The sequence below is a fragment of the Salarias fasciatus genome, chromosome 8, assembly GCF_902148845.1.
Source record: "Salarias fasciatus chromosome 8, fSalaFa1.1, whole genome shotgun sequence".
In the NCBI taxonomy this organism is placed as follows: domain Eukaryota; kingdom Metazoa; phylum Chordata; class Actinopteri; order Blenniiformes; family Blenniidae; genus Salarias; species Salarias fasciatus.
This window is the reverse complement of record NC_043752.1, coordinates 13,424,486-13,437,654: the sequence shown is the minus strand read 5'-3', so window position 1 is coordinate 13,437,654 and position 13,169 is coordinate 13,424,486. Positions and strand designations below refer to the sequence as shown.

Here is a 13,169-nt window from a genome sequence, read left to right as displayed (position 1 = left end):
GCATGACTTTTCCTTTGGGCAAGTAAAGAGGCAGAGAGAGGGGAGGGGGGACTGCACAATCATGTGACCTGATGCCTATTTACACTTACACTACTGCGCTTGTTTCATTTGCCTTGTCACTAAAAGCACAGGCTGCTGGCCTTTTGTGAAAGTATTTAATGGACCTAAAAAGGCTCCAACAATCAATGTAGTGACAGGCAGTGCTGCCCCTGAAGTGACTGAGCGAGACACAATCAATAATCTACAGGCAGAGTCAAATGAATGAGTGAAGAATTAAGTACTGCATAGTGGCCTGCTTCAGTGTTACATGAAGGATATGACATTGTGGATACACGTTTTTGCTATTATATGTAACTAGAAATTAACCTATTTCTAGTCTTCATAGTCTTCTTTTAGTATCGCAGCAAATCCACAACTACCATTTATTGGTGTTGAAACATAGATCTTACCCCAACCTACAGTGAAATCATTTTTGCTTTTTTACAATGCAGAAACGGACAGCAGAGTGAACAATGCTGGCGATTCCTTATGTCAGTGTTCTGCTCTGGCTGTTAAAATGCCATCAGAATATCATCTTACATATGCAAAAAACATTTCACGGATAATGCAGAAAGCCTATTAATTCTTTTTAGTTCATATTTTTCTGGAGCACTGTCTTTCGGTCATTTTAAATACACCTAATGGCTTCCAGCAGTATGTTTTGCAAAGTTGATGTTCTAACATATCACAACAGTCTTATTTAACTCAGTTTCTCTAATGAGATCTAATATTTTTCCACATAAAACTAAACATTTGAGATGATACTCTGATGGGAATGTACTCACAAAGGCCCAGAGGCAAAATCATCTGGAATGATTTTCCTGCTTTTGAGATGTATTCACTGAATTTCAGTGAGCACCCCAATAATGCCTTCTTCCTCATAGATAAAGCTTAGCAGAACCCCCCCTCCAAATCATGAAATTGAATGATTTGCATCCTAAAATGAAAAATTTCTCACTATAACATAGAGTACATTGGATGGTTTTACTAATAAACACTGTATATTTCCATTGAAATGCATCTTTGTGTTTTATAGCCACATTTGCTTTACTCTGTTTGCTCTTGGCTATCATGCTGTACGCAGTGAGCTGAGTTATGAGGTGTTAATTATGCATTTATCTTGTCATTATTTATAGAACTGAGGCTGCAGACTTGGTTCACCTTTCTATGCTATCTGACTTTTTTGCGCTACATTTCACAATCACGCAAAGCTCAGCACTGATAGGCTTTGTTCCGGTGAAGAGGTTTGTAAACGAACATGTTCTGGGCCCGTGGCAGGACTGTCCTGTTGTGTGCAACTCCCTGTTGGTAGTCACACAGTACACAAATGGGTTGAGTTGCCTTTTGCTACTGGGCAGACAGGTTCCTCCACTGCACAGCCAAAAGAAGGGCCTTTCCCCAGGAAAACAGTAGCTTGTTACAGTGTTGGTTTATAAATATGCACTGTCAGGAGCCTGATCGAATTACTCCCAGGTCACCCAAAATCCTAAAGGTTGAAAGGGTACGGCCGCTTCATGAGATAGCTGTGAGAACTCGGAGCAGAGCCAGTAAAACTGGCATGTATCATCAAATGTCAACAACAGGCAGACTACATGTAACCTGTTAATATGATCCTCAAGCTACAACAACACCTTTGCAACGTTAGTGTGGAAAAGTTGTTGTGTGTGTTCATGACGGCATGTTTGTTTCTTGAAATAACAAGGATATTCTATCGTGTTTTGAGCCTGCAGCTCAAGGCCTTCTTTTGTTTACGGATCGTTCTCAGCTTCTCTTGATCAACAATAACACGATGGCAGCTCATCAGCAGGGTGTGTTTCATGGGTGTTCACTTGGCAGTACAATGCTACTGAAAATACGGGTTAGATATTCAGCAGTCGGAGAGTTAAATCCATGAAGTAGGTGTATTTCTCTTTTGCGTTCAGGAGTTTAATGGATGGGGGGGGGGGTTTACTGCAGAGTCAGAGTTGTTAACTTTATATCACAGCATTTCATTTCAGTAACTTTTTATCCACTCCAAATTAAAAAAAAAAAATGCTGATGTGGGAACAGTTGGTTTTATTCAGTTGTTTGTCTTATGCACATCTCACAAACAGTTCACTTCTGTTTCAGCAGAACGGCCTACACACAGACGTGTGTGTCACTGTGGCCAAAGCCACATAAATGCTTAGTTTTCTAGTTCAAATCTATTTTCTTGTCTTTTGTGCACATTACTGCAGTGATTGTGTTTTAGGCACCGAGTTCTGCCAAAAACAGCTAGCCTTGAATCAGAATGGCGCCTGAATGCATTGTGTGTAGACTAAACAGACTACTGAGGCCGCTTTCACTGGATTGTCAACGATTCAAAAAACTCCAAGTCAGATAGCTCAAAGTACTCAAATGACTGAAATCTTGTTGATCGCAAGATTACATAACAATCAACAGAATTCACAAAGGTAATCGATGTGAGGAATTTGGGTATTTAATGTTCGTTTATATTGATACATTTTACGGTCTCCTTTAGAGTTTTAACTTTGACACCTTTGCAAAGCCAGGCTCAAAGATTGAGGCAAATTCACCCAACGTAGATACACTTTGAAAGAGGCACAAATTCGTGATGATCACTTATTGTGGTTCCATAAAACTACTGAGCTCCTGTTTACCTCGAACAGCAACTTTACAGCATAACATCTCCCAACTCAGTACGCTGGTGTTGATAGAATTACGAATTTAAGCATCAAACTTAATAAATGCATGACTGTCATTAATATGAAATCATAACTACATCTGTGATGGAATGTGGTAAGATGCAGGACATGACTATTTCAGCAACGTTTTACATATGAATAACTTTTAATGCATGTCAAAGCAAGGTGTAAGTATGAAAAATGATTTCTTTGTGTGCTGTAGACTGAGGGGATTGAACAGAACAGAGTACTGTTCTTAGCAGTCTGTCCTCTTTCTGCTATACAACCACCAGTGAAATATTTATATGCTCCTCAGATTGCTTCTATCATGTTTTTCTTTTTTCGCTCTGTGAGTAAGTAAAATTAATTTAACGCTTTTCACAGACAGCAGTTACACAGTGCTTCACAGGGAGAAAAAAAACATAAAAATCTGATCATTTTCTGGAATTAGGCTTGCAGAGAGCTCGAGCCAAACCAAGCTGACATTGTCAATCCTGGTCATTTTTGTCAGTCTGTCACCGTTTTAACGGAGAATGAGGCACTCTCTTACTCCTGCAAGCAGTTTGACTTCACCAAACAGACTAGACTAACGGTAGATAAAATACTGCCAGCACAAGGAAAACATGCAAACTCCACAGTGAAGCTCAGGCCCAGACTCAGACCTTCATCTTCTATCAGTTTCTAATGTTGAGCTGCAGAAAAACAAATCTGATCCTCCTCCTGTAGAAAAAGATTTTTGTATTTTCTGATGTTAATAATTCATTTTTTCACATGTTGCTATGTCCAGGTTTTTCACTTAAAATGAACCTCAACAGGTTTGCAAATATGACACAAGAGGCTTAAATTATCTTGCTTCCTGACTGTTTTACTACCTGAAACTAAATGCCAAATGGACAAGACTCTGCACTGCAGCTCAGCTCATAAAGTTAATTTTTTTTTTTTAACTTTGCAATCAGTGATTGAAAACACTCACAAATAAGCTGCGAGTTCTGAGTTTTTATGGAGAAAAATGAAGTTGTTTTTATAGAGCGTGCACTATCCAGAATGTTGTTTTTTTTTCCGCTATCATTGGAGCATAGTGCCAGATGTGATTTTTAGATTATATCAGCACTTAGTGTCTTAGCTCCTGTTTTCAGCTTTGACAGAAAAGATCTTTCACTCTTGACTAAACTCTCCTGCAGAGGACCGAGTGCCCCCTCTCCATTTTGTTTTTGTGAAGCCTTCGAGTTGCACCGCTGCAACATTAATGAGCAGAGATTACCAAGTGTCTGTGACTGTAACTAAGAGATCAACCTAGATGAGGCTCTCGGGCGGCGAGGGTCACACTGTCATAGCTTGCTTACTTCTCTGCTTCATGGAAGTCATATGACCTGGACCGCGCTGCACAGTGCACCTTGCCCATTGAAGTACTCTTGTGCTCAGAGTCATGGGAAACTTAAGCTAGCGCGAGAACAAAGAGAGCTTGATCCATGGGATGCCACAGTTCCTGAGGCACATCAGTCTTTTTTTTTTTTTTTTTTTTTCTTTCAGTCCCTTGCTGGGAAAAAGGGGTGAGCCATGTTAGCTGGGCTCCTTGTAGTCTCAACTCATAGTCTCCTTTAGCTAGTGGGAACCCGGCCAGCCAGGGATTGATTTAGAGTACTGGGACGTGGGTAAATAGGATCGTTTGTCATGCTCCCGCTCCAAGTCTACACTAGACTTTACATCAGGGATGGAAGTTGCTGATTTAACTGAACTATAAGCTGCTCTTTCCACGGCCAAGTAAGATCTCAGTAAATGTGCACCGCTGGCTGTTTCATCAAGGCCTCTGCAGTCTTTCTAACCTCGCCAGCATCATTAAGATTTACCATTTCTGAATTGTTGTGGAGCAGATTGTCTTTTGAATCACTGTTACTGAAAAGGCCAGTAGACTTCAAACAATTCAACTTGAGTTTTAGAAAGACGTGACTTTTCCTACTGGTGATCTCTAGCGTGTTTGCAAAAATCTTCTTGTTGACAAAGGATGATTTGTGATACGGCTGTTAATTAAGCTGCACGGCGTTGGGTAAACATGTGATATGAGCTCTCGGATCTCAATGATAGCTTTTGTAATAAATACAAACATTTCAGCAGATCATGTGAAGGTCTTTGGGCTTCAAGTTTTGTTTTGCTCTTTATGTAACCTTTACTCTTTTTTTTTTTTGACTAAATCACGTGCGCATTGTACAATAGCAGCATTACAGAAGAGCAGCATTTTGTTGACTTTATTTACTTTTGGTCATTTTCCTTGATTTTTGTGCTCCTGTTCCCTTTCTCCGCCAGGCACTGTTGTTACAGTAATGACAGATATGCAAATTGTACATCAATGTTGTGAATATAACTGTCATATAAACCATTTTAATTTATGACCTCGTTCTGTCATCGGTTTCTCCACTGAAATACTTCACGGTGACGCTTGCTATGTTTCAACACGCCAAGTGTCACCTTTATGTTTACAGCTGTAATTTGATATCCATCTGCGTCCAGGTTTACATGGGAGTGTAGTTGTCAGTATTTTGGTTATTTGCAGGTGATCTACAACATCACAGAGCTCAAAATTCATTGATAATGAGCAAGCAAACCAGAAACCACAGGCATAACAATGTACAAAGTTTGTAAAGTTGCACATAGCATATGCTCATGTTTGTTTAGTTGGCAATTGACTTGCTGCTTCAGTTTTTTTTTTTGTTTTTCTGTTTTGGTGTTAAAGTCTAGGTCAGGCTTTGCGTGATTTGCGTTGGAGTTCTGTCATATGCAGAACGCCTCGTTCTTTTTCTAGTGTAACAGCTTTGCATACATGCAGGAGTAGAACGACATTTAGTCAATTCGTCCAACACAAACATTTTTTCGTGAACTTTTAATGTATATTTTTAGGATGACAAATAATTTGTTTTTATGCACTTAAAGCAGTTGGATTATAGAAAAGCAATACATACCAATAACCCAGTTCTGCCTCAATCCAGATTTTCCTGTAAGTTTATTCATACAGATAAGTGAATTTTGAACAATTTTTTTAAGAAATGTAGTCCTCACCTTTTTGAAGTGTTGTGCAGTTTTTACATTTCCTTTTTTTGTTTTACCGAGCAATGAAAATGAGCTCTTATACGGTCTATACAAATTAAGAATAATTTTCTTGAGATATTTGCTCACTAGTTTGTGACAATAAAAATATTACTGTAACATCCCTACAGTTATTCCTACTTTAAATTTCTTGAACAATAAAGAAATGAATGAAGACTTTATTCTAAAAAGCTATCTAAGTTATTAAAAAGTTATCTAAGTATCTTTAAACAAAAGTTACTGAACCGTGGTGGTTGTAGTCCCCCAAATCCCCCTTAACAATTATTTTTACACTTATTTATCAAATGACATGATGATCCCCATAAAGCTTGCTGTTGTGCTGAAACGTCCTTTCTGTACAGTTAATTATGAATCACTGTAGGCTATAAAAGAAGGGGCTTTCACAGGGGGGGTGCTGTGTGATGTTGTCAGAGGAGATAAAAGGAGAAGCTCTAAGGCTGCAGCCTCTTTGGGGCCCTGGCTAGTCAGTATTCAAGCCTCCTGCCCAACTGATAATTAGCTACACTCTGCTGTCAGCCCACAGGCTCGTAGTACCAAGTTGGGGAAAGTCCCACCTTATTATTCCTCCAGCTGGCTTTTTTTCCAGCAAAGGCTCCTGAATGTAACCCAAGCTGCACAGCCTTGATGTACCACACAATGCTGGAGATAATCATCTGCCTATAATGCAGACATGGTCGAGTACACTCAGAGCTGACTTTAATGTTTTTGTTTGCCTCGCAGGGTCCACTTACAGCGTCTTGTCCACCATGCCATCTGACTCGGAAAGCAGCAGCTCCCTCAGCAGCTTAGGTGAGTGTGGCGCTCATCGCGGCGTTCAAATTCAGAGTAATGAGATGTGAAGGTATTGCTCGGAACCGAGCGCACTTTAAAAAGAAATCACCACTGGTTCACGGCTGTTTAGACTCTGAGCACATGCAAGTGATTACACAGATGTGAGAAGGATTTAGAAACCATCTAACCCCAAACACACCACACATGCGCACACACTCACGCACACACACACACAACCCCGGTTCATTTAGTCATTTTCTGAGGGAGCAAGGATTTGAGTAGTCGGTGCCGTTTTAAGATAAACAGAATCTGTATCAGTGGATTAGTAGTTGGATTTCTGTGAGACACTCACAAGTGCTGAGGTTAATGACTATCCGGATGTGTGGATGAATAATGGAAAACCAGTATTGAACTGATTTTGACTTTGAAAACACACACATGGCTCAGAGTCATGTTATTTTTAGATGCTGATTGATGACTGTATTCCAAAGTACTGTTTACAGTTTGGGTCTGTTTTAATGGAAATAGGTTAACAGTCTGTTTCATTGGGTCTTTTTAATCAAGCTTCCCGTGGAATTAAACATGGGTCATGCATCTTGTGTTTAGTGGCTCCAAGGTCAAGTGCATGAGAATAGAGCCAAGAAGCTCCGATACTGAACAAATGTTTACTTTTCCAATAGTCAACATATATCAGGGGGGAAAAAAAGTTGTTGTTGGATATTTGAATCTGATCTACTGCTTCGTAAGATGAAAGTTAACAGGCAGGAAGTCATTGAATCAGTAGGGAGTGGATTCAGGTACATGAACGAAAAGACAATCGGTGATCAGAGGGATGAGAGTAGCTGAGGTTTATGCTGTAAACTATATAAGATTTTTCACAGTACGCTCTCGAAGCCAGAGCAAGCATTTTACACATGCTCGATGAAGCTGCAGCACCGCCTGCCAGCATTGTGTGTTTGTGACCGTCCCATGCCAGCAGTGACATGCTGACTCGCGCAGGTACTCCCGGTCAAGCCTCCTCCCCGCCGCCCGCTCACATGGAGAGCCATCAGGTGAACGAGAAGATGGAGACCGTCCTGTTCCAGCTGCGGCATGTGACGCGCGAAAGGGACGAGCTGCGCAAACGCCTTGCGCTCTCCTCACCTGGAACGACTTTCGATGACTGCAGGTACTGTTCTGTAGTCCGACGCCTCGCTTGCCCGTTCCCCAAAGCAAACATTTACAGTTAAATGTAGCGATTTTACTGGTACTTGCACCCTGCGAGTGGAGGCTTTCTGATTTGTTCATCATTTAAAAGCAACAAAACACCAACAGTCTTGCGTGAGGCGAAATAGTTTTAGAATCTATGCTCAGCTCTGTCAAACAAGGGGTAAGCATACAATTTTAACGATGCCCGGCTTCTGTTGTGCTCCCAAAAGCACAAAGTTTCACTTCACTGCTCACTTCACCCCACGTGGCGTCTTAAAACTTAATTTTCATGCATCACAGTGTTGTTTCCCTTCTCCCCTCTTTCTGAAATAGACCAAACTCAAAAGCGGGTCACGACTATGAGCGTTTAAAGCTGCAGTGCATGAAGGCAATGGCGGACCTGCAATCCCTGCAGAACCAGCACAGCACCACCCTGAAGAGGTGCGAGGAGGCTGTGAAGAAAGCAGACTTCTACCAGTAAGTGGAGAACTTACTACAGGGACTTTGTAAATTTTTTAACAGGCGGTGCATTTGTGCTGTATGCATTCATGCTCAGCCTGCGGGTTTTTTTTTTTTTTTTTTCCTGGTGTTCAGTCTCTCCTCCTCTGACATATTCATAGCAGATTGCATAGAACAGATTTTATTTTTTTTTTAGCGTAATAGGGATGAAGACTTTATACCCATTCAAAGCTGATGAGTTAAGCAATGGAAAAAAAATCCTTTCTGCCCCTCGTCATCAATCTCATTTACTTTTTAGGATTGCTTAAAAAGGAAAGAAAAGTCTTTTAGCTGCTCAAATCCCACAATATCTTTCCATACCAGGGGTCGAGAACCCAGACTGATAAAAGCAATGCCCCTCTTGAAGAGTTCATGGCAAGCAATATTCTGTAATTATTATGTGAACACTGCAAGCCTGGCACGACATCTGCGGCATGGGGATAATGCTACCAGCAGAGCATTTGTTGTCCGGTGAAATAAGCCGTGCCAAGTTGACATGAGGGGAAGGCCGGTCCATTTGTGTGAGTTCATGATGCCATACTGTCTCCACAGTGTATGGAACCAACATCTGGCCCCAAATGCAAACAGACAGATGAAGGATTAATGCCATGTTTGAGCCTCTCCTTCTGGGCTCTGTTTGCACAGCGCAGCACTTTACATGTTTTTGTGCCATCAGCTTCTATACGTCTTAATTGACACCAAATATTTTCTGCTTTCCCAGCAGTCACATTCATATCTTGACTGCAGTATTGTGTTGGAGGAACTCTTGGCCCATTATGCTTTGGGTCATTTTTACCTCCTCAAAGTTCCTGGTTTGAGAAGAATACTTTTAAAAGGTTCACAGTCTTCAGATGTGGCGTCTTTACAGCTGCTCGCTTTATCATAACTTGTCATAGTTATTTAAAAAAAAAAAAAAAAACAGCTGTTTATTGAGTTGGTGCTTTGTTTAGATGGAGCATTTCTATCATTTGCATTCACCTTGCTGCTAGCACTGGCTTCCTCTCCAGTGTCGTCTCAGTGAACCTGTTTTATAATGCAATAAAGTACGATCGAAATCCACATCGGCTCCATGTTTACAGTCCGTCAAACAAGGATCTCCTTTGTTTTATGGTGCCGGTGTTGTGTGTTTTGGGACTTCTTATCTCCCCTCCCTTGATAGAAGGTGCACTGCGTTTATACTCTTTGCCTTTCTCCACGCCAGCATCCTGGTTTGTGTAATACCTGGTCACGCTGGGACACGGGCAGCAATGGGTTTATGATTCCCGTCAGTTCCTTGAAGAGGCGCACCACGGTCTAAAGGTTTTGTTTACCTTTGGTTGAACGGTTGTCCTGTTTACCGATGGAAACTCTATTTGAAGTGAATATTAGGAAAGATTTTTCACGAAGAAAAATGGCAATTCAAAATGGTTTTCACTACTTACTTTGAATTCGGAGCCTTTTAAGCCATTGCCTGAACTATCTCGGTACATGAAATCTTTTCTACAGGTTTGAGAGGCATTTTTGTGTAGCTAAAAAAAAAAAAAAAAGCAGCAGTCTTTACTTTGATGACTAATTATTCAATATTCCTTGGCACAAAGAGCATAGCTGTATTTTTAGTTCCGTAATGCTGATTTTAAGCACAGCTGGCAGCGTCCTCGGTTTGATGCCTTTCTTGCGGTACCTCCACAGTACGCTACACAGCCGTCTGGCAAGCGAGCACACCCAGCTGAAGGACGAGCTGGAGGCAGTGAGACAGGACAACATTCAGCTGGTCCGGGAGCACAACCACGTGAAGCAAGCCTGCGAGGAGCTCCGGAGGCTGCGTGAGGACGACCAGAGGGAGGTGGCTGATATGAGGATGCTGCACCAGCAGGTACCGGTGAGACGGGCCGTCGCTTCGCCATTCATGCCCACACACATGCAGGAGTAAATGTCCAATGTATGATAAACTAGCGCTTGTTGTCAAAATGCACAGCGGTGCTTTTTGTCTCAAGGGAACGACGGTGAAACGTTTGAGACGGGAGGCAATTCGTCTTTGTCTTCTTGACCATTGTGCAGACTAATGGGGTCAGGCGTATGGGGTCAGCCCACGATGTCGATATCAATCAAAACATTCTTTCAAATGAGAAAAATGGCCCAACCTGAGCTGCTCAGTCTGACCTACAGTGAGCCGCACCGCAGTCAGCGGTTGTTTCATCGAATGGTTTGCAACGTAATCGTCAAGACAGTCTTACCGTGTCTCCAGAGCGTTTGTCCTCATTCGATAAAGCTACTGTTCTGCCAAAGCCCAAATCGTTCAGAGATGTGGGTTCAAAGGTTCCGTTTATTATGTATGTGGTGAATGTGAGCTCATGCTACATGTACTGTAGCTTCTGTGGCTTGAAATGGCTCCTTCTGCCCCAGAAAGCACAGTTTAAGATAGTCTGCTTATTTTAAGTATACAGGGGTGTAAAAAAGAAACTTTTTTTCTCTTTGAGAGGTGACGGTATCAGTGTTATTTTGAAATGTAAAGAAAGTAGCCCTGTGATTTCTGTGTGTGTTCGCCTATTAACTAAAGCCTGTCAACTGTAGAGAATCAGTCTTGCTCTGACCTGCTAATTCAGCAGAGTGTCGAGGACCCAAGCTTTAATTGCTTACTTAAGGAAATAGGTTTGCCAGTTTTTCTTTGGCAAGAAGCAAAGTTTTTTTTTTTTAAGTCTCTTATGATTAAAGCTAACCTGAATAGTAGATGTTATTCAAAAATTTACTCATTAACATTTTAAGTGTTTTGCTGTATTGGATTTTTCAGCATTATTCCCATTGCACTTATTAAAATGCTTCAAAAGTGAGATTAATTTAGCTGTCTGAACCTCCGTTTGCAGGTGATGAGAGAAGGATCTCCTGATGTCCTGAACAAGCTGTATGACACAGCCGTGGACAAGCTGGACGCCATGAAGGTCGACTACGAGGCCCTGAGGAAGCGCTTCAATGAGAAGACGGCCAGCCACAACGCTGACATGAGTCGTCTGGACCACGCCGAAGAGGAGAACCACCGGCTGCAGAAACAGCTGGACATGCTGCTGAAGCAGAGGGACGCTGCCATCCACTATCAGCAGCAGTACTCCTCTTCTATAAGAAGGTTAAGCTGCAAAATAACGCAGACACACACGCTCAAAGCTACACACTCAAGCCAGCAGCTGTTAATAAAAAAAAAAAAAAAAACCTGACAGGCAGCAGTCGCAGCAAATTATGCTACAAACTGAGTACTTAAGTTTAGCGCCAAAGTCGTGCTTAAAACACGCTTAATCCAAGGCAGATAAAGCTTTGCAAATAAACATATGCCTTCCTATTTCACTTTTCTTACGCGATGCTAAGAATGAGCAGTCCATTTCGATTATTTACATTTTGGTCAGATTTTAAGTGTGTTGGTACAAAGCTGTTATTAACTGTGTTAGACTAAAGTGTCTTTAAATCTACGTGAATTTCTCTTGTGGAACAGGTTTGACAACACGCAGCAAGAACTGTCCAAGGCCACTGCCCAGAATCAGGAGCTGCAGCGAGAAATGGAGCGGCTGCAGTCGGAGACGACTCGGCTCAAGACCCAGCAGCTGAAAGCGGCCAAGGACTCCGAGAAGTACAAGGAAGAGCGGGACTCTGTGATCAACGAATACCGCTTGATCATGAGCGAGCGAGACCAAGTGATCAAAGAGGTGGACAGGCTTCAGACGGGTCTGGAGATGGCAGAAGCCAAGCTCAAGAACACTTCCTCAGAGAGGAGGGTGGCCAGCGAGGAGCTGGAGGCTTTCAGACAGGTACAAGCTTTACAAAACCTTTTAAATAACTTCCTCTCCTATTGGCATGTGTGGATGTAGAAACGAGCTGCTTTCGATAATTTGTGTGGAAAATGACTTATGCAAATATGCTGCTGATGAAGAACTGGATCCTCTGTAGTTGAGCTGGTTCTTGTCTTCATTCATTGTGGGAACACCCAGTGCTGGCCAAAAAGTAACCAGACGTCGTCATTATTAAAAGTGATCTACCAAACCAGTAAGATAAATGCAGAACAGGCTCTGCGGTGCGACATCTAAACTGGATGTAATAAGTCTGAAAGGATCTCTTTAGATGAGAAAGAATGGTTTTTGGTTGTTTTTTTTCATTGTATGTGCTATCTCTTCGTTCTAAGAAATTGGTTTTCTTTCATCTTCAGGAGGAAGGTTCCTGTTTCAGTATTACAGATAAAAAGATGCCAAATGGAAAAAACATTGAAATTTCACTAAAAACTTCTGATAATAAAAGTACTTTTTTTTATGTAGCTGGTAGGGGAAAAAAAGAGCAGGCTCTGTTTTTTTTTTTTCTTCTCCTGACACAATGTCTTTGACCTGTAGGAGCTGGCTTCAGCGCTGGTGGACAGAGATCGGGCGATCTGCGAAAAGAACGAGCTGCTGGAGAAGTACTGCCACGAAGTGAAGGACAAGGCCGAGGCCCAGAAGGAGCTGAGCCAGGCCTGCAAGGACATCGAGACGGTGCGGGAGGAGAGGGACGTGGCCCGCAAGGAGCGGACGGAGGCCATCATCCAGAGGGACCAGCTGCTGCGAGAGTATTACCAGGCCAGACAGGTAGCCAGACAGACGGGTGATTTATCATTACAAATGGAGGGATTGATTTTTAATCCCTTCATCTCATTTTTCATCGTAGTACTGTAGTAGGATTTTTTTTTTTTCCCATCAGCCGGGCAGTTTCCACACATTGATTTTTTTTCGTTGGGGGGGAAAGGTGGGCAGCACTCATCACTGCTTTCACTGACTGTCAGATTAATTACAGTGAAAGTCCTGCATTAGGAAATTACCAACAATTATAGTGAGAAGCATCAGTTTGACCCTGAGGTGCAGAAGAAAACTGCACCGCATCAAAAATGAGAAGTAAAAGCAGTAAAGTCTAATGTAATTACTTTAG

General features: G+C 41.9%; 1 protein-coding gene across 4 annotated transcripts in view; it reads left to right on the top strand.

The window, feature by feature from the left end:
• The window catches only part of LOC115393583 (disks large homolog 5-like), a 28,474-nt gene that overhangs the window by 953 nt on the left and 14,352 nt on the right, over positions 1-13,169 (top strand). For 2 of the 4 annotated variants that reach the window (XM_030098636.1, XM_030098635.1), the window contains exons 2-8: positions 6,522-6,590; positions 7,572-7,740; positions 8,094-8,237; positions 9,927-10,116; positions 11,099-11,355; positions 11,716-12,028; positions 12,602-12,832. In XM_030098636.1, coding sequence (XP_029954496.1) covers positions 6,522-6,590; positions 7,572-7,740; positions 8,094-8,237; positions 9,927-10,116; positions 11,099-11,355; positions 11,716-12,028; positions 12,602-12,832 — 1,373 coding nt within the window. The remainder of the gene's footprint in view (positions 1-6,521; positions 6,591-7,571; positions 7,741-8,093; positions 8,238-9,926; positions 10,117-11,098; positions 11,356-11,715; positions 12,029-12,601; positions 12,833-13,169) is intronic. The other 2 variants (XM_030098638.1, XM_030098637.1) reach the window with 1 other exon arrangement.